Source organism: Lepidochelys kempii, chromosome 23, assembly GCF_965140285.1.
Source record: "Lepidochelys kempii isolate rLepKem1 chromosome 23, rLepKem1.hap1, whole genome shotgun sequence".
Classification (NCBI taxonomy): Eukaryota; Metazoa; Chordata; order Testudines; family Cheloniidae; genus Lepidochelys; species Lepidochelys kempii.
The window spans coordinates 1504235-1528108 of NC_136402.1; the positions used below are offsets into that span (position 1 = coordinate 1504235).

At 68.9% G+C, this 23874-nt stretch overlaps 2 protein-coding genes across 4 annotated transcripts; both read right to left on the reverse strand.

The window, feature by feature from the left end:
* Window positions 1-1482: 1482 nt before the first annotated feature.
* On the reverse strand, window positions 1483-13004 carry NUMBL (NUMB like endocytic adaptor protein). 3 transcript variants are annotated; one of them, XM_078850292.1, is made up of 9 exons: window positions 12941-13004; window positions 6875-7015; window positions 6387-6461; window positions 5933-6007; window positions 5583-5723; window positions 4937-5108; window positions 3760-4050; window positions 3367-3519; window positions 1483-3034 (listed from the first exon to the last, which is right to left on the reverse strand). In XM_078850292.1, the coding sequence occupies exons 2-9, from the start codon at window positions 6998-7000 to the stop codon at window positions 2391-2393; spliced, it is 1677 nt and encodes a 558-aa protein (XP_078706418.1). In that variant the 5' UTR covers window positions 7001-7015; window positions 12941-13004; the 3' UTR covers window positions 1483-2390. The 3 variants fall into 3 exon arrangements, with proteins under 3 accessions (XP_078706418.1, XP_078706419.1, XP_078706417.1); XM_078850293.1 differs by having other exon boundaries at window positions 6875-7049; window positions 12941-12997; XM_078850291.1 differs by having other exon boundaries at window positions 12093-12996.
* A 2609-nt stretch (window positions 13005-15613) lies between these two features.
* On the reverse strand, window positions 15614-23854 carry COQ8B (coenzyme Q8B). The gene is given in 15 exon segments (XM_078850290.1): window positions 15614-16088; window positions 16880-16966; window positions 17464-17529; window positions 18307-18414; window positions 19021-19162; window positions 19836-19929; window positions 20142-20223; window positions 20843-20983; window positions 21199-21284; window positions 21655-21780; window positions 22040-22117; window positions 22527-22593; window positions 22991-23028; window positions 23031-23114; window positions 23117-23854. Coding segments are annotated over 15 exon segments (2154 nt in total). The 5' UTR covers window positions 23787-23854; the 3' UTR covers window positions 15614-15803.
* Window positions 23855-23874: the final 20 nt, after the last annotated feature.

Sequence of the window (23874 nt, forward strand, 5' to 3'; positions counted from 1 at the left end):
GGGGGTGGCGGGCAGGGTGCGAGTGGGGGGACTCGGGGGGTGTTTTATCATCTAGCCAGACCAGGCCCGTGCCCGAGCCACGAGGGGCTGCAGGGCCTTCTCCCAGGCCCGGCCAGGTGAGGGTGCCGTGGGGAGATCCATAGGGCTGGACTCCGGTCCCCCCGGCCTCATCGCTGTGGGCTGAGACCCAGCAGAATCATCACACCCCATGGCTGGCGCCCCCTGGAGGGGACAGACCCTGCCCCATTCCCGGCCCCCCTGAGCCAGCCAGTCCCTGCCCTGGGGCCGGGTGGGAGCCGGCGCCCCCCAGAGGGGACAGGCCCCGGGTCCAGTCCCCCCAGCAGGTGAATGGGAGGTGCTGGAGGGGGGGCAGTGCTCCCCATGAGCTGGGGCCGGGGCAGGTGGCTCCAACCCCGGGCTGCCCTAGCTCCCCCCAGAGGAACAGCCCCCTGCCCCGTGGGGGGTCCTGTGGGGGCTGCTTATAGGGGGCCCCTCTTCCTGGTGCTGAGATGCTGGGGTGAAGCGCGGGGGGGGTGTTATACGGCACCTGCTTGCCCAGTATGGAGATGCAGCCACCTCTGGGGTGGGGCGGGGGGGGGATCTTGCAGCTGGACCCAGGGCAATTCCCGCTGTGGCGCCCCCCACCCCCAGGGGCCGGGACACCTGACGCGATCCCGATCCGCTGCTGGGGGGGTCTTAGCTGAATGGCCCCCGCCCGGCGCAGGGCACCAGCCGGCAGCAGAGGGTAGCTTTATTGGCAGTTATTTCTGTCATACAAACGCGGGGCGGGGGGGGGATTTTAGATACAAAACGTGTGGAAATAAAGATAGAAAATCTCCCCCGCCCCCCCCCCCGGCCGGTGTCGCCTCCTGGGGGTCGGTGCAGGGCCTGTGCCAGCCGGAGGGCTGGGGGGGGGCAGGACAGCAGCTGCCTCCCCCTCCCCGCACCCCAGCACCTGCCCCAGGGCTCTGTGCACCTACAACGTGGCTCTGCCCCCCCCGCCCCAGGGCTCCCCCCCCGCCCCAGCGGTGGGGCACGGCCAGCCTGCACCCCCCCCCCGCAGCCCCAGCCCCCCGGGGCCCACGAAGCACCTCCGGGTGGTGCCCACGGGGGGGCGAATCCAGGCCACGCTGCTCAGGCCGTGGGGCGGATGAGAGGCCTCAGGTGCCCCCCCAGGGGTCCGTCCCTGCCCCTGACCCCACACAGCCTGTGGGAGGGGTGTCTGGTCCCCCCACTCCAGGCCCCCCCCCCAGTTCCCACAATATCCCCCCTACATCAGCCCAGCAGGTCGGGGACAAGCTGCCACTTCAATGCACCCCCCCCCCCCCCACAGGCTTTGACTTGTGGCAGGATCAGGGCAGACAGCTGGGGGGGGCATCTGGGGCACTGCCCGTCTGTCCGTCCATCCCACCCTGGCCTGAGCCCCTCCCCCATCTTCACCATGATCCACCCCCCCACATCCCTGCCCCCGAACTAAAAATCAAAGACAATAAATTAGAGCCAGGAACAACCCCCCCGCCCCGCTTGGCCAAGGGCCCCTGAGACCCCCCCCAGGCCAGGCCCAGCCAGGGGTCTGGACAGGAAAAGCTCCAGCTCTGGGTGTTTTTTCCTATGGGGGGGAAGCTCCCCGCAGAAGATTTAGGGTTAGCATCACCCCTGCTTTGCCCCTCCCCCCAGACTCCCCCTCTGGGCCACGCTGAGGGACCCGGGGGGCCACAGCACCCCCCAGTAGGTGGTGCTGGTGCATCGTGACCCCCCCCCACTGCTGCAGCAGAGGCCTATGGGGTCGGAAAGGCCAGAACCAAACCCCCCGCCCCCGAGGCAGCTCCCTGCAGGGGAGGCCAATTCCGGCCCCCAGGACCCCATTTTCCCTCCGCTCAGCCCCCCACCACCTGCCCCCAGGTCCGCGGGGCCTCATCTCTGCAGGTCTGACCACAAGACTCGGGGGGGGGGGGTTAGCCCTGATCACCCCCGGATCTGGGGGGTGCTCCCCGGTCCAGACCCCCAAAACGTACAGCCCAGGATCCCTCCCCCTTTGCAGCCAGCCAGCTAGGGACCTGTTAACCATTTCATCACCGGGGGGAGGAAAGGCTCCTCACCCCCACACTCCCCCCCCCACTTCAGCAGACCCCAGCCCCACCTCCAGGGACTGGGACCCACGCTCAGCCCCGCATTGGCCCCCCGGCAAAGCCCCCAGCAGCAAAGCTGGTGCGGGCGGGCGGGGGGGAGCAGTCCTGGGGGCCCCTCCCCAGGCTGCCCCCCATTTGACAAGGAGCTGGTGACCCAGGTTCCGCTGGGGTGGGGGGGTCTCCGTACATCCCCCACCTCTACCTGGCCCCATAGTCAGTTCCATAGTGGGGGGCTCGGGGACCCAGGTGGCCCCCCCCAGCTCACAGCTCGATCTCAAAGGTTTTCTGCAGGTCTCCGGCGAAGGGGTTGACTGGGTCGGCCCCCCCGGGGGGCTTGGCCCCCAGCGCCGCCCACTGAGCCTCAAAGGGGTCTGGCTTGGGCGGGGGGGCTGTGGCCCCCGGCTGGCCCGGCTCCGGGGGCCAGGGGGCGGCGCCGCCGGACTTGGGCCGGGCCTGGGGGGGAGGGGGCAGCACGGGGCCCCGCAGCGCAGGGGGGAAGGAGCCGGCCTTGCCCCCCGAGTTCGAGGGCGGCAGCTGGGCAGTGGAGCAGAAGACGTTGGCCACCATCTGGGAGGGGGTGATGCCCACCACGGGCATGCTGGGCGCCCCGTAGGGCCCGGCCAGTGGGTAGGCCCCCGTGGGCACGTGGGCCGGCTGCATGTGGGGCGGCCGGAAGATGCCCACGGGGGCGGGCGCGGCGGCGTAGCTCACGGGGTAGGGGGGCAGCGTGGCGGGCAGGGCCGTGGGCACGGGTGCCGTGGAAGGGGCCAGCTGCTGAGCTTTGACCGTCTGGGCCACCTCCTCCAGCCAGCGCTCGGCCTCCGACGGGGTCCGCTTGTGTCCGGGCTGGAACGGGGGGGCCGGCGGGGGGGCCCCCGACCCCGGCTCGCCCCAGGCGGCCGGCTCTGCGGGCGAGGAGAAAAACCCACGTCAGGAGCGAGCCGCATGCCAATGCCAGGGCAGGGCGACGGGGGGCTGGCTCCCCAGGGACCCCCCACCCTGCGCTGAGATCGGCTTTCTCTGGGGTGGGGGGCAGGGGCTGGTTATATAGGGGTTTCCCTCGGGGGACGGCTTGTCCCTGTGCCCTTGGCACAGTGGGGGTATGGGGCATCCCCGGGCGGGATCCCCGGGCGGGATCCCCGGGCAGGAGAGTGGCGCGGCAGAAGGGGCCTGGCACCCCAGGGGTGTACCCGGGGGGGCGTGGCACAGGGAGTGGGCACAGAGGGGGGGCCCGTACCTTGGGGGAGCCCCGCGGGGGGGGAGGCGATGCCGTCGGTGGCCGTGGGGCTGAAGGGGTCGGCGGGCGGACGGGCGAAGGAGGCATCGATCTGGCTGCAGAGGGCACTGATCCCGTCGCTGTCGCCGGGCGGGGTCGACTCCAGCTCCAGCACTGGGGGTGGGGTGGGGAGCAGAGTTGGGGGGGGCAACTCGGAGCAAACCACCCCCCCTCCCTCTGGGGCTCCCCACGCCCCCCATCTCTTAAAGGGCCGGAAGCCAAGATACCACCCCTAGGGTCCAAGTACCCCCACCCGGCCCCCCCAGCTCCCCCCCCAGCCCCCCGTGCCTGGCTGCCTAGCTCCCCCCAACCGGCCCCCCGGCCCCCCAGCTCCCCCTCCTGCCCCCGGCTCACCGGCGCCCCGGGCCGGGAAGCCCCCCGTGCGCTGCAGGGTGGAGGGCAGGTCGCTGAGCCGCAGCGAGAGCTGGCGTTTGAAGGGCGAGTTCCTCTGGCTGAGGGCGGGGAAGCCGCGGAAGGAGCCTTGTCGCACCAGCTGCTCCAGGGGTGCGTGGCGACGCGGGATGGCGTGCTGGGGGCCCCCCTCCCCCTTCTCCGCCGGCGAGGGGGCCCCCTGCGGCGGGGAGACGCTGCCCGGCTGGGCGGGGCCGGGGGGCGCCGAGGGGGTGGCGGCGGGGGCGGCCTCCGCTGGCGGAGAGAGTCGGGGTGAGACCCCCCGTGGACCCCCCACCACGCCCCCCCCCCCGTGCCCTCGGCTCCTCCCCCCAGGACGGCCCCCTCCCCCACGAACCTCCGTCCCTCCCCCCACACATTCAAGTCCCCCCACCTCAGACCAGGAGTGGCCCCCGCCCAGCATGCAAAGGGGGGGCTGGGCGGGACTCAGAGTGGGGCGGCTACCTGGGGGGGGGGTTAGAGCTGGGCAGGGATGGGGGGCAGAGATGGTCAGAAGCTGGGGTATTGGGGGGGCAGGTACTCAGAGGGGTGGGGGGGAGAGGGGGCAGAGATGGTCAGGAGCTGCGGGCACGGGGGGACAGGGGGCATAGGGGGTGGAGCTGGGGGGACGAGAGACACGGGGGGCAGAGCTGGGGGACGGAGATGGTCAGGAGCTGAGGGTATTGGGGGGTGGGGGAGAGTTGGGCAGGGTAGGAACCCGGAGGGTACTGGGGGGTCGGGGGGCATGAGGGGTGGAGCTGGGGGGGTGGAGCTGGTCAGGAGCTGAGGGCACGGGGGGGGACGGGAGGTGGGGGGAAGGGAGACACGGGGGGCGGAGCTGGGGGGCAGAGCTGGTCAGGAGCTGAGGGCACGGGGGGCACAGGGTTGGAGCTGGGGGGAAGGGAGACACGGGGGGCAGACTGCGGGCGGAGCTGGTCAGGAGCTGAGGGGATGGGGGGCACAGGGGGTGGAGCTGGGGGGACGGGAGACACGGGGGGCAGACTGGGGGGCGGAGCTGGTCAGGAGCTGAGGGGACGGGGGGCACAGGGGGTGGAGCTGGGGGGACGGGAGACACGGGGGGCAGACTGGGGGGCGGAGCTGGTCAGGAGTGAGGGCGCGGGGGGGGCGGCGCCCCGGTCACCTTTCTGGCTGTCCGGCGGGCGGGCGGCCGGGGCGCGGAAGGAGCCCTGGCGGGCGAAGCTGGTCCGGTTGGCACCGAAGGAGGCCGTCACGCCGCACTCCTGCTCCCGCTTCTGCTTGCGCTCCAGGCAGGCGGCGAAGGCGCAGCCCACGGCGTGACTCAGCCGCTCGCCCTGCGGCAGGGGGCAGAGCCCGGTCAGGGGGGGCAGGGACCGGTCGGGGGGGGCAGGGACCGGTCGGGGGGGGCACGAGTGGGCGCAGTGGAACATGAGCAGGCAAAGGGGCACATGCGAGACCCAGCGAGCGCGGGTGTTAGGGGCGTGCCGGGGCGGGGGGTGTGTGCCGGGGGCTGTGGGCGGGGCATGCCAGGGCGGGGGGGGCACCGGGGCGGGGCGTGCCGGGGGCGTGCCGGGGCGGGGGGGGCGTGCCGGGGGCTGTGGGCGGGGCATGCCAGGGCGGGGGGGGCGCCGGGGTGGGGGGGGCATGCCGGGGGCGTGCCAGGGCGGGGGGGCATGCCGGGGGCTGTGGGCGGGGCATGCCAGGGCGGGGGGGGCATGCCGGGGGCGTGCCAGGGCGGGGGGGGCGTGCTGGGGGGGGCATGCCGGGGGCATGCCGGGGCGGGGGGGGCGTGCCAGGGGGCCACGCACCGAGTCCTTGAGGGCCAGGAAGCAGTGGCAGATCCAGCGGCGGGCGGTGCCGTCGCGGCAGATGTAGGAAAAGGCCTTGTCGAAGTTGCGGTCGGGGGCGCAGAACGAAACCTTCTCAATGGTCTGGTCGACGATGAGATCCTGGGGGGGGGGGCATGAGACAGGGGCAGCTCATCCCCCCCCCGCTTCCCTCCCGCCTCAGCCCAGGGGGAGACACCGCACGTCCACGGGGCTCCCACTGAGACCATGGGGGCTGGGGGGTGGCAGGACCCCCCCACGGCTCCCAACCGCCCCATAACCCCCCCAGCCGTGCCCCCCACAATCCCCAGTCCCTCCCCCCACCCCCGTACCTTTGTTTTGTCGTCCACGACCCGCAGCCCGTCGGCCGACACCCACAGAACCGACTTCACCGACTTGCGCCCGCTCTGCAACCGGGGGGGGGGTGTCAGTGGGGGGACACTAGAAACCCCCCCAGCCCATCCCTCGCTCCTGAGCCCTCTGCCCCATGGGGGTGGGGCAGAGTCCCAGGCTGGGGGGAACCACTTCAAAGAATGGAGAAATCCATTAGTGCCCTCAAGGCTGGGGGGAGATTAATGGGGGGATGATGATGGGTGGCTGGGGGGGTGCTGGTTAACTTGGTGGGGGCTGAAGGGGGTGCTGGTGAACTCGGGGTGGCTGGGAGTTGAAGGGGGTGCTGGGAAACTCAGGATGGAGAGGGGGGTTGAAGGAGGAGGTGCTGGGGGCCCCCAGTGGGGGCATCTGGCCTAGATCTGCCCCCCCGGCCCCCAGGCCAGCTGCACTCACTGTTTTCAGCTTCTTCACGGCCTCTTCACACACGTGCATCCCCCGGGACTCCTCCACCTCCGCGTGGCCCAGGTACTGCGGGGGGCAGAGGTCAGAGCCAGGCCACCCCCCAAGGCAAGGCCCAAGTGCCCCGTCACCCACCATGCCCAGCGCCACCCCCGGGTTCCCCGCAGGGAGGGGGAGGAGCTGAGCAGGCCCACGTGTGCGAGATGGGGATGTGCAAATCCGGGGCACACGCGTGTGCCTCCCAGGGGAGCTACTGCAAACGTAGGCGTGCAAGCCAAGCGTGCAACCCCTCAGCCTGTGCCTCTCCACTGCCCACACGTGCAAGCTGAGAACACAACCCCCGACCCCCGTGTGCCAGCCGTGCGAGCCGAGCGTGCGACCTCCCCGGACCGGTGGGCACCCTGCTGGGCACGTGTGTGTGACAGCCGCTCGCACACAGGAGTGCGCCGGGCGTGCGAGAGCCCCCCGCCCGGCGGACTCACCCGCACAGGGAAGCTGCACTTGCCCCGGCGAACGGCCTCCTCGTCCGCCTGCCACTGGTGAGGCCGGCTGGCCTCGGGCGCGTAGGCCGGCTTCTTCCGCCGCAGGCTCTGCCGGAGCTTGTTCATCGCGCCACGCCGGGCCTGGGGGAGACGGGCGTGAGGCCGGGGGCCCCCACTGCAAACAGGACGCCTGGGTTCTCTCCCAGCTCGGGGGGGGGGCTAGTGCTTAGAATGGGGGGCAGGGAGCCAGGATGCCTGGGTTCTCGCCCCAGCTCTGGGAGGGGAGTGGGGGCTAGTGGTTAGAGGAGAGGGGCTGGGAGCCAGGACGCCTGGGTTCTCTCCCAGCTCTGGGAGGGGAGTGGGCGCTAGTGGTTAGAGCGGGGGGGCAGGGAGCCAGGACTGCCCTCAGGAGCTGCCAATGTGGACAGACACAAGGATCACTCTGGGAATGTGCACCCCATCTCCGGGGGTCCCCCCCAGTTCGCATGAGCTGCCTCTTCACCCCTGGGAGACACTCAGCCCCTCCCTCCCCGAGCTGGGCTCCCCCCACTCATCAGCCCCTGGTGCCCCGAAATGCAGGAAGGTTCAGGGTGTGCCCGAAACACGAACAGCACGGGGGAGGGAGGGGGGCTGCGGGGCCCTGGCAGGGCGGGGTGGTGCTACGGACCTATATAACCCCTTCCCCCCCAGCCTCCCTCACAGAGGGCATCTGCTGTGGGCCCCTCTGTGCCGAGCTGGCCTGTGCCCCACACGATGCCCCCCCAGCTCCTAACAAGGGGCACAAAAGGGGCCAAGATGGAACCCCCCACCCCCCAAACCGACTTGGCCTGAACCCCCCCAAAGCAGATTGTCAGGGCTGGAGACGGGGGGGCTGTGGCAGGTTGGGCTGGGGGGACTCCTGGGGGGGGACAGGGAGGGGGTGGGCTGGGGGGTGGGACAGGGCTGGCTCTTTGGGGGCTGGGGGGGGCAGTGGGGTGATGGGGCCAAGGGGAGGCAAGGCCTGCGTTGGAGGGGGAGTGGGGAAGATGGGGAGGGAAGGGTAGGGGCCAGGCCTGTGTTTTAGGGGGGTGAAGTCCTGGGGGGAGGGGCCAGGCCCGCATCGGGGGGGGAGGGGCCAGGCCCGCATCGGGGTCTTGATTTAAACTCAGCCCCAGACAACCGAGGGCGGCCAGAACAAAAGGCCGCGGGGGGGGGGGCAGCCCCATGGTAACCCCCCTCCCCTGAGGGAGGCAGCTGCCCCGAACCAGCACAGGGCTCTGGACAGCTGTCCTCCCCCCCGCAACACCAGCTGGAGCCGTGCGGGGAGGTCAGGGCCCGGCAAACATTTGGCCAAGGGGGTTTGTTTCCTCAGCTGCTTCCCCGCCTCCCCTCCCCTGCCCAGCCCCCCACCCCCCTGCACACCCGATCTCCTGAACACCCCCCACCTGCTCCCCCTAAATACCCCCGCCCCCTCGAGCGTGGGGTGTCCGGCCACGGGGAGCTGGGGTGTTGAGCCCTTGGGGTTGGGGGAAAAGACGCCCCCCCCAGCAGGCTAAGGGAATGTGGGGTGTCTTCCCACAGAATGGGGGGCAAGTCCCCCCTACCCCCGTCAGCAGCAGCCTGGGTGAAATCAAGCGCAGGGCGAGTTCTCCTGGCGGGGGCGGGGTCCTGGCTCCGACAAATCAGACCAGGCTGGACAGTGTCGGGGGGCCGGGGCGGGGGGGAAGTGGGGGCAGGAGGGACTGGAATTCAAAGTGAAACTAGCGAGAATCAAATCAATACCAGACCAGCTGCAGCCCCCCACCCAGAGACCCTACAATAACAGACCAGCCCCCGCAGACCCTACAATAACACACAAGCCCCCGCAGACCCTACAATAACAGCCCAGCCCCCGGAGCCACAGCCCCCCGCAGACCCTACAATAACAGACCAGCCCCCGGAGCCAACACGCCTAGAGACCCTACAATAACACACAAGCCCCCGCAGACCCTACAATAACAGACCAGCCCCCGGAGCCAACACGCCTAGAGACCCTACAATAACACACAAGCCCCCGCAGACCCTACAATAACAGACCAGCCCCCGGAGCCCCGACAGGATCAGCCCAGCCTGCCCACCCCCTGAAGGGCTGAGCTCCCCCAGCTCCGGGAGGGGGAGATAAATATTCCCATTCACGCCCCCCCATGGGGCTGACGCTGCCCCACCGGTGCCCAGCTCCCAGCCCTGCGGGAAGCGGGGGAGGAGCTGGGGGGACCTGGTCCAGACCGTGCCCACGGAGCAGAGCCAAGCGGACGCCTCGCCCAGGGATCCGTGCCGCACAGCCGCTGGCATCGTCTGCCCCCACCCACAGCTCTGGGGGCTCGGCTCCACTCCGGGGACACCAGGAGACCCCCCCCGCCGTGCCAGTCGCCTGCCAGTGCTGTTCCCCCCCCCCCGGCAGGGACCCCAGAGCAGAGCCGAGCTTGGGGGCCTGCTCTGGCCTGGGACACAGCCCTGCCCGCGGGGGCAGCTCCGGGGGGCTCCGAGGCCGGCCCCCGTCCTTGATCAGCTCCAGATGAGGCCACGCAGGGTGGGCTGGGCGGAGCTGCATTTCTGTGGGTACCTGGCAGGGCACCAACCCCCCTCCCCAAGGCAACTTCGGCCCAAAGCTCCTGACCCCATTTGGTGGATCAATCCAGCCCCACAAGCTCCTTGGGAGGGAGCTATGCTGGTCACAGGGAAACTGAGTCACGGGACGTGACCTACCCCACAGTGACTTATCGACAGCCTGGAATAGAACCGAGGAATCCTGACTCTCTCCTCCCAAAACCAATAGACCCCACTCTCCTCCCAGATCTCCCCTCACTCTACCCACTAGACCCCACTCTCCTTCCAGAGCTGGGGGGAGAACCCAGGAGTCCTGGCTCCCTGACCCCCCCCCCAGCTCTAACCTCTAGCCCCCACTCCCCTTCCACTCCACCCCCTTTGGCTGGAGACTCCAGCAGCAGCTGGCCTCCGATGTGGCTCTAACGGATGCTAATAATTCCAGATCGTTTCCCAACTTCCTGCCGGCTCCCGGCTGGCGTCTGGGACCCCTTGAACCCAGCCGCCCCCCAGCTCCTTGAGCTCAGCCAGGCCGGCCCTGGGGATCTCTGCGGTTGTCTCTGCCAGGGGCCGGGGAATGGGAGCGCTTCCTGTACGCTCCCCCGTGGCAAGTGCCCCCCACCCTGCCCCATCAGCCCCGCTGCCAACCGTCCGCTCCAGGCCCCGGTCCCCGCTCTCCACCCCGGCTGGGCTCTGGGATCCACGGGGAGGACGACCCAGCAGAGAGCTAGGGATTCACACCCCATTTGCACAGGGAAACTAAGGCACAGAGCAATCACAGTGGGGAGAGAGAATTCAGAAGGGAGGAGATCTGAGAAACAGGCCACATCCCTACTGAAGTAGTGTGATCAAGCAGGTAGGGACTAGGGCTGGGAGCCAGGACTCCTGGGTTCTATCCTCAGGTCTTGGCGGGGAGGGGGGTCTAGTGGTTAGAGCGGGGGCGTGGGGGAGCTGGAGCCAGGACTCCCCCGAGAGCTCCCAGCATAAGGTGGGGAACGGGAGGTGCAGGGAGCCAGTGGCAGAGCTGAGAATTGAACCCAGGAGTCCTGGCTCCTGGCCCAGTGTCTTCCCCACGAATGGCCCTGCTGTCCCCTCCAGCTGAGCTGCAGAAGATCCGGGCCTAGCCTGAGTTCAGCGCCAGAGCCCGACGGCCCCTGGCGAGATCCCAGCCTCCGTACAGACTAGACAGGATGAATCGCAGCCGTCTCTGGGGTGGGGTGCGGGAGCCGGTTATCCAGAGACCCCCTTGAACGGTACCAAGATGCAGCCGTCTCTGGGGTGGGGTGCGGGGGCTGGTTATCCAGGGAGCTGGCGCTGAGATGCATCTATCTCTGGGGTGGGGTGCAGGGGCCGGTTATCCAGGGACCCCTTGCCTGGCGCCGAGATGCAGCCGACTCTGGGGCGGGGCAGTTGTTTATGCAGGGAGCTCTCCCCTGCTGTTCCAGGCGTGGCCTGGACCAAGCTCCAGTGTGTTCGGACTGTGCAGAAATACGACGCTTCTAACGCCCCTCAAAGCACTTCCCAGACGTCACCCCTGCTCCGCGACCGGAGAACGGCGAGCCAGAGACCTGGGAACCACTTCATCCCTGAGCCCCTTCATGTGGAGCAAACCCGGGAGTCCGGACGCCTGGACCCCGCCTCGCTGGGGAGCGAACCCAGGAGTCCGGACGCCTGGACCCCGCCTCGCTGGGGAGCGAACCCAGGAGTCCGGACGCCTGGCTCCCCTGCCCAGAGCTGAGGTAGAACCCCAGAGCCCCAGTCCCCACAGCTCCCCCTCGTGCTGGCCCCTGCACCCAGCCAGACGCAGACACCCGGGGTCCCGGGCAGCCAGGCCTGGGCGCGGCGGGGGAATAATCCGTACCGCAACAAGGCCTCCCAGGAGCAGCCGGGAAAATAAAGACCCATCCACTCCCCTGCCCCCCTCCACCGGCTCCTGAGTCACTGAGCATCCAGGGGCCGCATGATTAAGGCAAGCGGCTGGGGGGGAAGGGGGGGGTCTTTTGATCATTGCCTGGGATACGCCACATCCTCACTTCCCCAGCAAAACTCTCACATCCCCAGGCCGGCTGCAGCCGCCACCTGTTCCCAGCGCAAACACGCCCCAGCCTGGGAATTGCGGGGCAAGGAGCCAGAGATCAGAGGGGTCAGGGAAGGGGGGGTTGCACTGGGGAAAGCCCCCTTGGTTTGGGTGTGACAAATATCTCCTCCTTCCCTGCCGGGACAGGCACATCCCGCAAAAGATCGGTCACCCCCAGACGTGGAGGCAGCCCCCAAGAACTAGCTGTTTTCAGGAGAGGGCATATCGGCCCCTTCCCCATCCACGCACTCCACAGAAGCAGCTCCCCTGTGCGCCGGGCTCCCCTGGCTGTTCTGGGGCGCCCTGAGGTCCCCCCGATGGTCCACACCCCCGTCTCCTGTGTCTGAAAGAAACCGCCCCGGGCGGGTAACCGGCACCGACCTTGGGTGGTTTCTTTGCAGCAGAAGTGGGCACCAGGGCACGGCCGTGGGGAGACCCTAAATCCGGTCTCCCGGGCACCAGCTCCGCTTCCGTCCGCACCCCGTCGAGACGCGCGAACTTGCAAGAGTTTATCGCCCCCCCCCGGATAGCATCACCCCTTGCCCTCAGATTCCGATCCAAAACCGGTGCGTAACCCACCGGCGTCAGGCGCGCCAGACGGGGCGCTGTGCAAATGGGCGCCCCCCAGTTCCACGGCGCCCTGGGGCGACTGATCGCGCCCGCGTGGCTTGGATCGATCGCCCAGCCTGCGCCATCTGCCAGCGCTCAGCCCCCCCCTCGGCGGCTGCCTCTGGTTTCCAAGGCCCCGAACCACAGTCCTGCCAGATCTGCAAAACGCTAGAAAAATAAATGACACATTTCTCCCCGGCGCGGCTCCCTCCTTTTGGGGGGGCGGAGGGGGAATTTCCCTTTTCCCAGCACTGACGCCCCCCCAACTCTGCAAAAAACAATCAAATTCCCCATCCCGACCCCCGGCCCAGACCCCCCCAGTTTCTGCAGGCCTAGGGAAGGGAGCGACCCAAAAGCCACGCACCCCTGGGGGGTGGACACAGACCCCTCTCTCGTTTATGTGGCTTTGGAGAAAACAATCGGGGGGGGGGCAAAGCCAGGCCTCGGCATCTCAGCTGCTCTCCCCGCCCGGACCCAGCACCGGGGGTGGGGGGGCCCCCAGAACCCCCCCCCCAGCATGCTGCAGGCCGCAGGCTAATAAACCCGTCCGGTCGGGTGACCCCCCCTCCCCAGATGGGATCTGTAATAAACGCAGGGAGGGGAGAGGAGGGGGGGGTCCCGCTTTGCTAGAGCCCCCCCGTGCAGCCGCCACTGCGGGAGGGGGCGGCCCGAGGCGGGCAGGATTTTCGGAGCTGAGCCCCCCCCTTTCCGAGGCTGATTATGGCGGGGGGGGGCTGCACCCCCGGGGGGGCAGATGCGACGTGCACAAGGCGCGGGGGGGGATCGGAGCCCAGGACCCCCCCCCGGCCAGTCCTTACCCGGGCGCTGGCTCCGCAGGCACCGAGCGGCCCCCCCCGGCCCCGGCTCCGGCTCCGGCTCCGGCCCCCGGTTACAGTGTCGCACGCACGCGCCGCCTCCCCCGCCCCGGGAGCATTCCAGCCGCTGGCCACGCCCCCCGCCTCATCAATATGCCAATGAGCCCCACGCTCGGCCACGCCCTCCTCGGCGCGAGGTCTCACGGCCCCCGCCCCCCACATTGGCCGCGCCTTTCCCAGCGCCCCTCCGCTCCCCTCCCATTGGCTGTGGGATCATGCATATGCAAATGAACTCTGCATTGACCGCAACCCCCTCCGTCCCTCCCGTTATTTACAAACGGCCTCAGCCCCCGCCCCGGCTCTTCCCATTGGCCGCTGGGCTCATTAATATGCAAATAAGCCTTCCTGACCTACCCCTCCCTTTTTTTGGTGCAAGAGTCCCTCAGCCTGCTCCCATTGGCCCCCAGGCTCATGCATATGCAAATAGCCCTCCCCACCCAGTGATAGGCACAAGGGCTGCCCCCAGACCGGGCCCGGTGCTCAGAGGCAAGAGTGTGGGGGGGGACGGGTGGCCCCTTTACCTCTTGGCCCCCTTCCTCCGAACAACAGACCCCCAGAGCAGATCCATCGCTGCCCCCCAGCACACACCTGTCTCACCCCAACCAACTAGAACACCAGCCCAGAGCAAGTGAGAGATGGGACACCTCCCCCCCCCCTTCAATCAATTGGGAGTGGGGCACCGTTGTGTGTGGACGCCCTTAAACCGGTTCAGACCTGACAGAGGGCGGCTGAGCACGGGCTGGATGGAGCCACGGGCAACCGCCGTTGTTCTGGCTGGGGACCCCCAGTGCCAGGGGTTAGACTCCGTGGCCCCCCGTCCCACCCCCCCAGGCCCAGCCCCGTGCCCAGCCTGGGCCTGCAGCTGCTCCCGCCCTGCCAGAGCATCGATCCAACCCAGCGAGCAACACCCTATACGGGGCAGGACTCGTGGGTTCTGTCCCCGGCTCTGGGAGTGGGCTCTGGTGGTTAGAACAGGGGGACCAGGAATCTGGACTCGGGGGGGTCGTGCCCATCTGTCAAACAGGCGACAACAGGTTGGGGGCTGTAATAAATGAAGGGCCCGGGGGGTTGGGCTACGAATGAGCCGCCGTGCGGCCGGGGAGGTTCGCCGTGGCCCTGGGATGAATGTGCCATGCTGGGGATAGGATCCGAGAGTCCTGGCTCCCAGGCCCCCCAGCGCTGGGACCCACTACCAATAGAGACCGGTGAACAACCCCATGGCCAGGAAGCAGCTGCCAGGGCCCAGCCTCACCGCCAGATGCGTCACCGGCCACCCCCAGCCCCACGGTGCCGTCCCGCCAGCCCGGCCGCATTCGGCTCGGAGAGGGAGGGGACGGTGGGGGTGTGACGCCACCTTGCAGCCCATCTTGCTGGCCCAAGGGAAGCGAGCTGGGCGCTGGTGGGGACACACTCAGGAGAGCTGAGTTCCACGCCCAGGCAACGTGGGCATGTTGGCTCTCTGGGCCTCAGTTTCCCCATCTGAAAAACTGAGATAATCCTTCTTTGGTTAGACGGTGAGCTCTTTGGGGCAGGGCTTGTCCCACCCAGTGTCTGGGCAGCACCCGGCCCGACAGGCCCCTGATCTCGGGGTCTGGGCAGAGCCTGGCCCTGGTCTCGGTCGGGGTCTATCGTTGGGACTGTAACCCAAGGGATTCTGTCAGCATGAGACAGTCAGGTCCGGCCGTGGCCGCCCAGGCGGAGCTGCGGAAAGCGAACCATCTGGAGCTGGGTTCTGCACGTCCTTGTGGTGGGAAAATCTGCCGTGTTCTTGGGAGCTGCCATGACGTTAGCCGGAAACGAACGCTCAAATTAAAACCAGCTGCCTGCTCCTGAGGAATGGGCCACGGGGCCTTTTCCCTCTAGGGGGCGCTGGCTCCGACCTGACCCCAGCGGGGGACGGGCCGGCTCAGGGGGCCAGGGAATGGGGCACGGGCCTGTCCCCTCTCGTCTGCCTGGGGCCCGGCAGGGCGAAGTACCAGCTCCCACAGTTGGCAGAGGCGGCAGCCGGAGCTGGCTTCCCGGGGGGGGCAGCGGGCACACGGCCGGGAGCTCGTCTCCGTCAGGCCAGGCTCCCTGGGGATTTGGCGGTGAAGGGAGGATCCCCGGCAGTTCCCGGAATCGGCTCCCTCATGGCCCGGCCCCATTCGCTCCCTGCTCTGGGGCTGGATTGTCCCCAGTCCTGCCCGCCCCGCCGGGGAAGCTGCAGCGGGGGGGGCTGAAGACGCAAGATCAAAGCCTTGGAAAGAGACCAAAAGCTCCTGCTGTCACGGGGCCTGAATGTGGGACACCGGGATGGTGCAGAGCTGGGGGGGGGAGGCTGGCCCTGCTGCGGGGGAGGAGCTGCAAAGATGGCGGGCCCAATGGGGGGGACCCTAAAATGGGAATTGCGTCCATGTCTTCGCCTGGCTCTGCAGGAACCAGCTGGGGGCAGCAGGACTCTGCCCCCCAAATGCCCCCTAACCAACTGGGCCACCCTGTCTCCCTCCAGCTGGGCCAGCCCCTGCCCCCCTGCAGCTCTCTCTGGGGGGAGCAGCAGTAGCGGGGGGATGGGGGCGTGGAATCCGTACCTGACTCGGGGATGGGGGAGCGGCGGGGAAGAAACTGACGAGGCCCAGCCCAGGTGCCAGGATTTAATGGGCACGGAGTGGCGACAGGACCGCGACGCTCGCGGGCACGGCGTGGCAGGGCCGTGGGCGCAGCCGGTCCCGAGCTCCCAGCCCACGGCAGCGAGGGCTCCGGTCTCTCCGGTCAGCCAGGGTCTGGGTGCAGGGAGGTCCTGTTTGGGGTCCCAGGCCCTGCCCTGGCGCTAGGCGCCCCGCTCCCGGGCCCAGTACTGCCCGTAGAGCTCCTGGAAGAGGCCGTGGCAGGGGACGCGGGCGCGCAGCCGGGCGCAGAGCAGGAAGCAGCCGGCCAGCTTGCGGTGCAGGGCGTAGCTCTCCTCGGGGGGCGGCGTCAGACGGTGGCGCAGCATGACGGGGATCAGGGCCTGCACGCGCCGCGTGGTGCTCTGGGCCCCGAAGTCAAAGAGCCCCGGGGCGGAGAAAGCCTCCCCCAGGATCATCACCGTGTCCACGTGCGCCTCCTCGAACTCCTGGGCACGGGGGGGCAGGGTCAGCTACTGGACCAGCCAAACTCCTGCACAGAACGCCCCAGCCCTTCCGGTGCCCCTCACTCCTGACCCGCGGCCCCCTGCCAGCCCAGCCCTGCCCCCCACCCAGCTCTGCCAGTACCCCTCACCCCCGACCTGCAGCCCCTGCCAGCCCAGCCCTTCCGGTGCCCCTCACTCCTGACCCACGGCCCCCTGCCAGCCCAGCCCTGCCCCCAACCCAGCTCTGCCGGTGCCCCTCACTCCTGACCCGCGGCCCCCTGCCAGCCCAGCCCTTCCGGTGCCCCTCACTCCTGACCCGCAGCCCCCTGCCAGCCCAGCCCTGCCCCCCACCCAGCTCTGCCGGTGCCCCTCACTCCTGACCCGCGGCCCCCTGCCAGCCCAGCCCTGCCCCCCACCCAGCTCTGCCGGTGCCCCTCACTCCTGACCCGCGGCCCCCTGCCAGCCCAGCCCTTCCGGTGCCCCTCACTCCTGACCCGCGGCCCCCTGCCAGCCCAGCCCTGCCCCCGCCCCCCAGTTCTGCCGGTGCCCCTCACTCCCGACCCGCAGCCCCTGCTAGCCCGGCCCTGCCCCCCACCCAGCTCTGCCGGTGCCCCTCACTTTCGACCCGCAGCCCCTGCTAGCCCGGCCCTGGGCCCCTGCAGTCCTGCCGGTGCCCCTCACTCCTGACCCGCAGCCCCTGCTAGCCCTGCCCAGCCTGGCCCCCCAGCGCCCCTGACTCTCCACCCACAGAGTCCCTGCTTGGCCCCCAGCACACACCCAGCCCAACCGCTCACCTTGGTCTCGAAGCCCGTCATGAACTTCAGGTCTTTGGATTTCTGGAGCACCTTGGCCCTGTCCCCCTCGGCTGCAGCTTTCACCACCTGCGGCAGGGAGGGGCCAGGTGAGAATAAGCTGCAGGACGCCCCCTAGTGCCGCCCTAGGGTCAGCCCTGACTGCCAGCCCCCGCCCCTGCTGGCCCCTGCCCCCTGCAGCACAGTGCCCCCTTGTGCCGCTTGCCAGCACCGACTGCCAGAGGAGAGCACCCCCCGTCGCATTGGGGGCAGCACAGACCCCGACCGAGATCAGGGCCCCTTAGCACCAGGGCCCCTTAGCACTCTCACAGAGAGTGAGAGATGGTCCCTCCCCAAAGAGCTCCCAGTCTGAACAGACACAGGCTGGGAGGAGAAACTGAGGCATGGGGCGGGGCGCTAACTTGCCCAGAGCTGGGAAGGGAATCCAGGAGTCCCATCAACACAGCGCCCTAGCGCCCTGCCCCCTCTGCCTCCAACCCCGTGGGCTCCGAGGCAGCAGCCAGGACTTCCCCAATACAGACAGGCAGGCTCCTGCGGGGTGGGCGGCCAGGTGAACGCGCCCATACCTCGATGTAGTGATGGGTGAACTCTCTGCTGAAGGGCCGGCTTGCTCCGAAATCCAGCAAGGTCACCTGTAACGAACGACAGCAGCGGCTCAGAGCCCCGGGCAGCTTCTTAGGGGGCTGCCTGCATTGGGCTGCGGCTCAGGCCTGCTCCGGGAACGGGCACCACACCAGGAAATGTCAGGATCGCCTGATTTCGAGCAGGGCCCCACCCCGCACACCTGTGGAACTCGCTGCTGCTGGGCCCTGAGAATGCTCCGTACTCAGCTGGCCTTCGCCAGCGGCTGGGGCTCTGCCTGGCGCTCGGCCAGAGGGGTTTTTAGCTGATGTATTTTTTATTGCCCGGGCCATGGAGCGGATCTGCGAGCTCCTCGCTGGAGAGAGGACCCGATGAATAATTCAGCCGCAGAGCACTGGGTGGATTTGGATCGATGCGCCCCATGGGATGGAGGGGGAACTACTATGCGTATTAGGGTAGCCATAGAGGCCAGGGGGGTGATTACTATGTATATTACAGTACCCCTAAAGGCCAGAGTTGGGGGGCAACTATTACATGTATTAGGGTAGCTCCTAGAGGCCAGGGTCCTGGGGGGCAATTACTATGTGTATTACGGTAACCCCACCTGGGGGGGGGGGGCCTGGTGTGACTCTTGCTCCCAGCAGAGACCCTGGAGCCAGCAGCCCCGTGAGGGGCAGAACTGTGGAAAGGGGGCCGGGGGGCTCCCCCCACCCCCGGGAGGCTGGCATGGGCTCACCCGCTCTCCTGCAGCCCCCCTGGCTCCAGTCTGTCCTGCAGCGCGTGCCCCCCCCATGGTTCCCCTCCCCCGGCCGGGGCCCACACCCCACCTGGTGCTTGCGTGCGTCGTAGAAGAAGTTGGCCCAGTTGGGGTCCGTCTGCATGAAGCGGAACTGGAAGAGCTCCCGCAGACAGAGGCGCAGGACATTGTGACAGATCTGGGGGGGCAGCGGGGGAAGGGAATCACCGGCAGGCCGGGCCCTGGGATCGCAGTTATGGTAGCTTCGATCGGGGGCCCTGCCGCGCCAGGCGCTGCACAAGCATGGAGCCAGCCAGGTCCTGCCCCACAGGGTCATAATCCCCACTCTGCCGACCTGGAGACACGGGGACTGGCTCCAGGGCACACAGCAGCTTAGAGGCAGAGCTGGGATAGAACCCAAGCGTCCTGGCTCCCAGCCCCCTGCTCTCACCACTAGCCCCCATTCCCCTCCCAGAGCCAGGGATGGGACCCAGGAGTCCTGGCTCCGAGCCCCCCTGCTCTCACCACTAGACCTCACTCCCCTCCCAGAGCCGGGGACAGAACCCCGGAGTCCTGGCTCCCAGCCCCCCTGCTCTCACCACTAGACTCCATTCCCCTCTCAGAGCTGGGGAGAGAACCCCGGAGTCCTGGCTCCCAGCCCCCCTGCTCTCACCACTAGATCCCACTCCCCTCCCAGAGCTGGGATAGAACCCAGGTGTCCTAGTTCCCAGCCCCCTGCTCTCACCAATAGCCCCCATCCCCCTGGGGGGGCAGCCCGGCTGTCGTGCTCGTCGGATCAGCTCACCTCATTCCGGATGTCCTGGGGGAGCTCCAGGCACTGATCCAGGGGGACGCCGCTCCCCAGCTCCATGGTCAGCACCCGCCGTGTCGTCAGCTCGCCCACCACCCTGGGCACCTCGAAGAAAGGGTCGCCGGCCAGGAGCTGCCTGGGGGGGCAGCAGGATGCCGCTGGCTACCCCCGCTTTGCCAGCCAGGAGCCCCCAGCCACTACCCCCAGGGGCAGGAAGGCACCAGGCCCCCACCTCTGAGCTGGCAGGACATTGCTTCTAGGGGTCCGGGCAGCCCTGCTAGAAGGGGGCCAAGGAGTAGCCCACAGGTGGCTTAGCTCAGTTGGAGCCGGGCATGCCGGGACACGGAGTCCCCGGGGGCCGCCCCGCTAACGCCGGAGCCGGGCATGCCGGGACACGGAGTCCCCGGGGGCCGCCCCGCTAACGCCGGAGCCGGGCATGCCGGGACACGGAGTCCCCGGGAGCCGCCCCGCTAACGCCGGAGCCGGGCATGCCGGGACACGGAGTCCCCGGGGGCCGCCCCGCTAACGCCGGAGCCGGGCATGCCGGGACACGGAGTCCCCGGGGGCCGCCCCGCTAACGCCGGAGCTGGGCATGCCGGGACACCGAGTCCCCGGGGGCCGCCCCGCTAACGCCGGAGCCGGGCATGCCGGGACACCGAGTCCCCGGGGGCCGCCCCGCTAACGCCGGAGCCGGGCATGCCGGGACATGGAGTCCCCGGGGGCCGCCCCACTAACGCCGGAGCCGGGCATGCTGCCCTGAATGTGGGCTGGGGAGCCAGGACCCTGCCCAGGGGCCCCGCGGTCGGTACCTGAAGCTCCGGGCACAATCGGCCTCGCGCCGGTAGTCACACTCCCACTCCAGCTCTCTCTGCAGCACCTGCAGCGTGTTGTTGGCGAAGAGGCCTGGGGAGGGCGGGGGGGGGGGTGAGGCTGCGGACTCGGGGAGGCTCCCCTCTGCCTGCAGCAGGCGATGTAGCCCCCGAGGGAAGGGGGCACTTTGTACCCAGGCTGGCGGGGTCAGGAAGGAGGCCCCAGGATAGCAGGACACGCCCAGGGGAGGGGGCAGGCGAGACGCTGGGTAACGCCCCCCCCCCGGGCCCGGCGCAGACCCTTACCTGCTGGGAGCACCACGGTGAGCCTCAGCAGGGCCACCAGGTTCTCCACGTCGCTCCGGATGCTCTGGGCTATGCCCGGGTACTGCGGGGAGGGAGAGAGAGGCGCTGGCTTGGAGAACGCAGCGGGGAGCGCCAGGCCCCCCGCAGCTCGGAGCCCTTCCCAACCCCTGCCCAGGGATCAGCCAGGGCCACTGCCCCACTCAGCAGAAACTGAGGTACCCAGAAGGGAAGGGAGCTGATTCAGGTCACAAAGCAAGGCAGTAGCAGAACTAGGAATAGAACCCAGGAGTCCGGGCTCCCAGCCCCCCTGCTCTAACCACTAGACCCCACTCCCCTCCCACAGCCAGGGGGAGAGAACCCAGGAGTCCTGGCTCCCAGCCCCCCTGCTCTAACCCACCAGACCCCACTCCCCTCCCACAGCCAGGGAGAGAACCCAGGCGCCCTGGCTCCCAGCCCTCCTGCTCTAACCCACCAGACCCCACTCTCCTCCCACAGCCAGGGGGAGAGAACCCAGGAGTCCTGGCTCCCAGCCCTCCTGCTCTAACCACTAGACCCCACTCCCCTCTCAGGGCCAGGGAGAGAACCCGGGAGTCCTGGCTCCCAGCCCCCCGCTCTAACCCCTCCCTGATGCTCCCTCTGTAAATGGCCCTGGCTACCCTGAGGCTGCCACCCATGGGTGCTGGGGGGCACAGGCTGCTCACCTGGATCTTCATGGCCACCTCCGTCCCGTCGCGCAGCACCCCGAGGTGCACCTGGCCGATGGAAGCCGCTGCGAAGGGTGTCTCCTCAAAGGAGGCCACCTTCTCCCGCCAGTCCGGCCCCAGCTCCTCTGCCAGCACCCTCTGAAACGCCGAGGGGGGGAGAGACAGGCTCAGCCGGCGCCCTGCCCCGGGCCAGCCCAGCCACCCCCCGGGGGCATGCCGGAGCATCTCATCTCTCGGGCACCGGCTCCCCGGGCCTGGGGGATCTCAGTCCCGTCGCCAGCAGGACGCTGCAGCAGCAGCCGGGCTGTGCCTGGCTCCCCCGGGATACACGCCGTGGGGCGGCCCTCACTCACCCTGGTCTGCCAGGCCGGCATGAAGTCCGCGCTCTGCCGCACCCGTGCGAAGATCCGCTGCAGCTGCGGGCTGAGGAAGCTGTCATCTGTGGGGAGAAGCCGGCTGCTCAGCGGGGTGCTCCCGGGGCCAGACGCGCCCCCCACACCCCAGGAGAGGCAGCCAGGCTCAGACTAGAGCCCCCCTGTGCAGCCCAACCCAGAGAGCCTGGCTCCCTGCCCCCCATCCCTGCCCTGGGGGTTACAGCTCTAACCGCCCTGCTCTACACCCTGGGCCCCTATGTCAGCTAGAGCAGCCTGCGGGTCCCGAGCATCACTGACACCCAGCCCGTGACATTCGTGTGCCCGGCATGCGGGGTGGGGGGCTTTCTGTGCACCCCCGCCCCCTCCAGACCCGGGCCCTTCCCCCAAGGCTGAGGGGCCAGGGCCAAGGGGGGGGCCAGGCGGGCAGGCGCCTACCTTGGATACTCAGCATCTGTCCGATTTTGAGGGCGGCGCCCCGCACCTTGCACAGCGTGTCCACGATCCGCGCCGCGTTGGCCTCCGACAGGAAGGGGCTGGAGCCTGGGACGGGGCTGCTGCTGTCTGTGCAAAGGGGGCAGGGAGTGAGGTGGGGGTGCGGGGGACCTAGGGCTAGTTCCTTGGGGGACTGACACCCACATCTCAGCAGCCACCGGCCCCCATGGGAGATCAATGGGCCAGCAATCCAGTTCCCTCTGACCCGTCCCAGCTCCCCCCACCCCCTCCCCAGCCCCCTCCACCCCCTGAGGTATATGGGCCACAGGGATCCAGTCTCCAGGGCTGCCCCTTTGAGAGCCAGGCAGGAGCCAGCCCCACAACTTACCCCTTGGCTTCTTCTCCCCATGGAGCGAGTTCTTGGCCACCTCTGCCAGGGCCCCGATGCCCAGACCCACCGCCAGACCTGGGGAGAGAGGCACAGGTCAGAGGGCTGCTCCTTGGGGGGCTGGGCAGCGGGGGAACCCGCTGGGGGGGCTGAGGGGGCAGGGCCGGGGATCCCGCACAGGGGGAGCCATTGGCCAGGCTGAGGCGTGGGGCGCGCTAGCCCCTTGCTGGCCAGTCCCCAGGGGGGGTCACGTTCTGCGTTCGGAAAGGGGCTGCGAGGGGGGGCAGGAGGCCCCCCCAGTCCATGCACATAGCACTAGAATGGAGCGGGGAGCACGAGTGATCTCACCCACGGGTGATACAACACGTACAGACAGAGCAGGGCCCATCCCGTCCAGCAGGGGCAGGAGGGAGGGAGACCCCCCCACGCCCTCCCCAGGGCAGGGACACTGACACCCCCCCCAGCCCCGGGCTCTCGCGGACTCTACCTCCGAAGCTGGCGAGCCGGCCGACGCGTGACGCGGGCACCGTCCGCTCCCGGGCTCTCTCGCTGAGCTGGCGGGAAGAGAAGAGGGGCAGGGCTGTGGGGCCAGCGTGTCCAGCGGGGGAGGGGGCAGGGCTGTGACGCGGGGGCTCCGTTCCCACGCTCGACCACTGCCCCTGCCCGGTGACCCCGGGGACGTCCCTGCCCCGCCTCGTGCCTCGGTTTCCCCTCTCCCTGTGTCGGTCTGCGCACTCCTTGGAACGCCCAGGACTTTAGTCCGTGCTGAGGCCCCTTTCAGGTGTCCCAAGCGCCCCCTGCCCCAGCCCCTTTTGCCTGTCCTGGACCAAGAGTCCAATTAAAAGACACCCCCCAGCCCCCTTTCCCCAGACAGCACTCCCGCCCTGCATGCAAGGCCTGGCTGTGCCTGCGCCCCCCTCCCCCCAGCATCTCCTGCTGACCCCTCCTCACCTTCTGCCTAGGAGCCCGAGCCGGCTCCTCCGGGCCATCTTCCGCCTGGCCTCCCGGGCTCTGCGGATGTCATCGGCCGCCAGGGCTCCCAGGGCCGCATCTCGGTGGAAGAGCCGGCCGGGCCAAGACCGGGGCACCCGGAGCCCCTGGTGCCGGCACGTGCCGTGGGCAGGCGGGGAGGAGCCGACCGGCCAGAAGCCCTGGGAGCTGTGTGGGGTCTTGCTAACAGAGACACGCCTGGGGGCTGCTGGGGGGCCCCATTTGGACCCCATGTGCCACCTCTCTCTCTTGGGACGAGGTCCTGGGGCCCCCAGACTCCTGCCTGGAACAGGAGAATCAGAGAATGCGTCTGTGCGTGTCCACGCGCGAGTGTGTGTCCATGCGTGTGTGAGTCCATGCAAGTGTGTGTCCGTGTGTGTGTCCGTGCGTGTGCGAGTGTGTGTCCGTGTGTGTGTGAGTCCATGCAAGTGTGTGTCCGTGTGTGCGTCCGTGCGTGTGCGAGTGTGTGTCCATGCGTGTGTGAGTCCATGCAAGTGTGTGTCTGTGCACGTACGTCCGTGCGTGTGCGAGTGTGTGTCCGTGCGTGTGTGAGTCCATGCAAGTGTGTGTCCGTGCACGTGCGTCCGTGCGTGTGCGAGTGTGTGTCCGTGTGTGTGTGAGTCATGCAAGTGTGTGTCCGTGTGTGCGTCCGTGCGTGTGCGAGTGTGTGTCCGTGTGTGTGTGAGTCCATGCAAGTGTGTGTCCGTGTGTGCGTCCGTGCGTGTGCGAGTGTGTGTCCATGCGTGTGTGAGTCCATGCAAGTGTGTGTCTGTGCACGTACGTCCGTGCGTGTGCGAGTGTGTGTCCGTGCGTGTGTGAGTCCATGCAAGTACTCTGAGATAGCG

Excerpts from the sequence above, each read along its gene's own strand:
- NUMBL (XM_078850292.1), bottom strand. The coding sequence starts at position 7,000 with ATGAACAAGCTCCGGCAGAGCCTGCGGCGGAAGAAGCCGGCCTACGCG. Across the intron at positions 5,109-5,582 it reads TCCTGGCCCTCAAGGACTCG|GGCGAGCGGCTGAGTCACGC; the intron begins GTGCGTGGCCCC and ends CCCCTGCCGCAG. Across the intron at positions 4,051-4,936 it reads CCCGCCGGACAGCCAGAAAG|CGGAGGCCGCCCCCGCCGCC; the intron begins GTGACCGGGGCG and ends TCTCTCCGCCAG.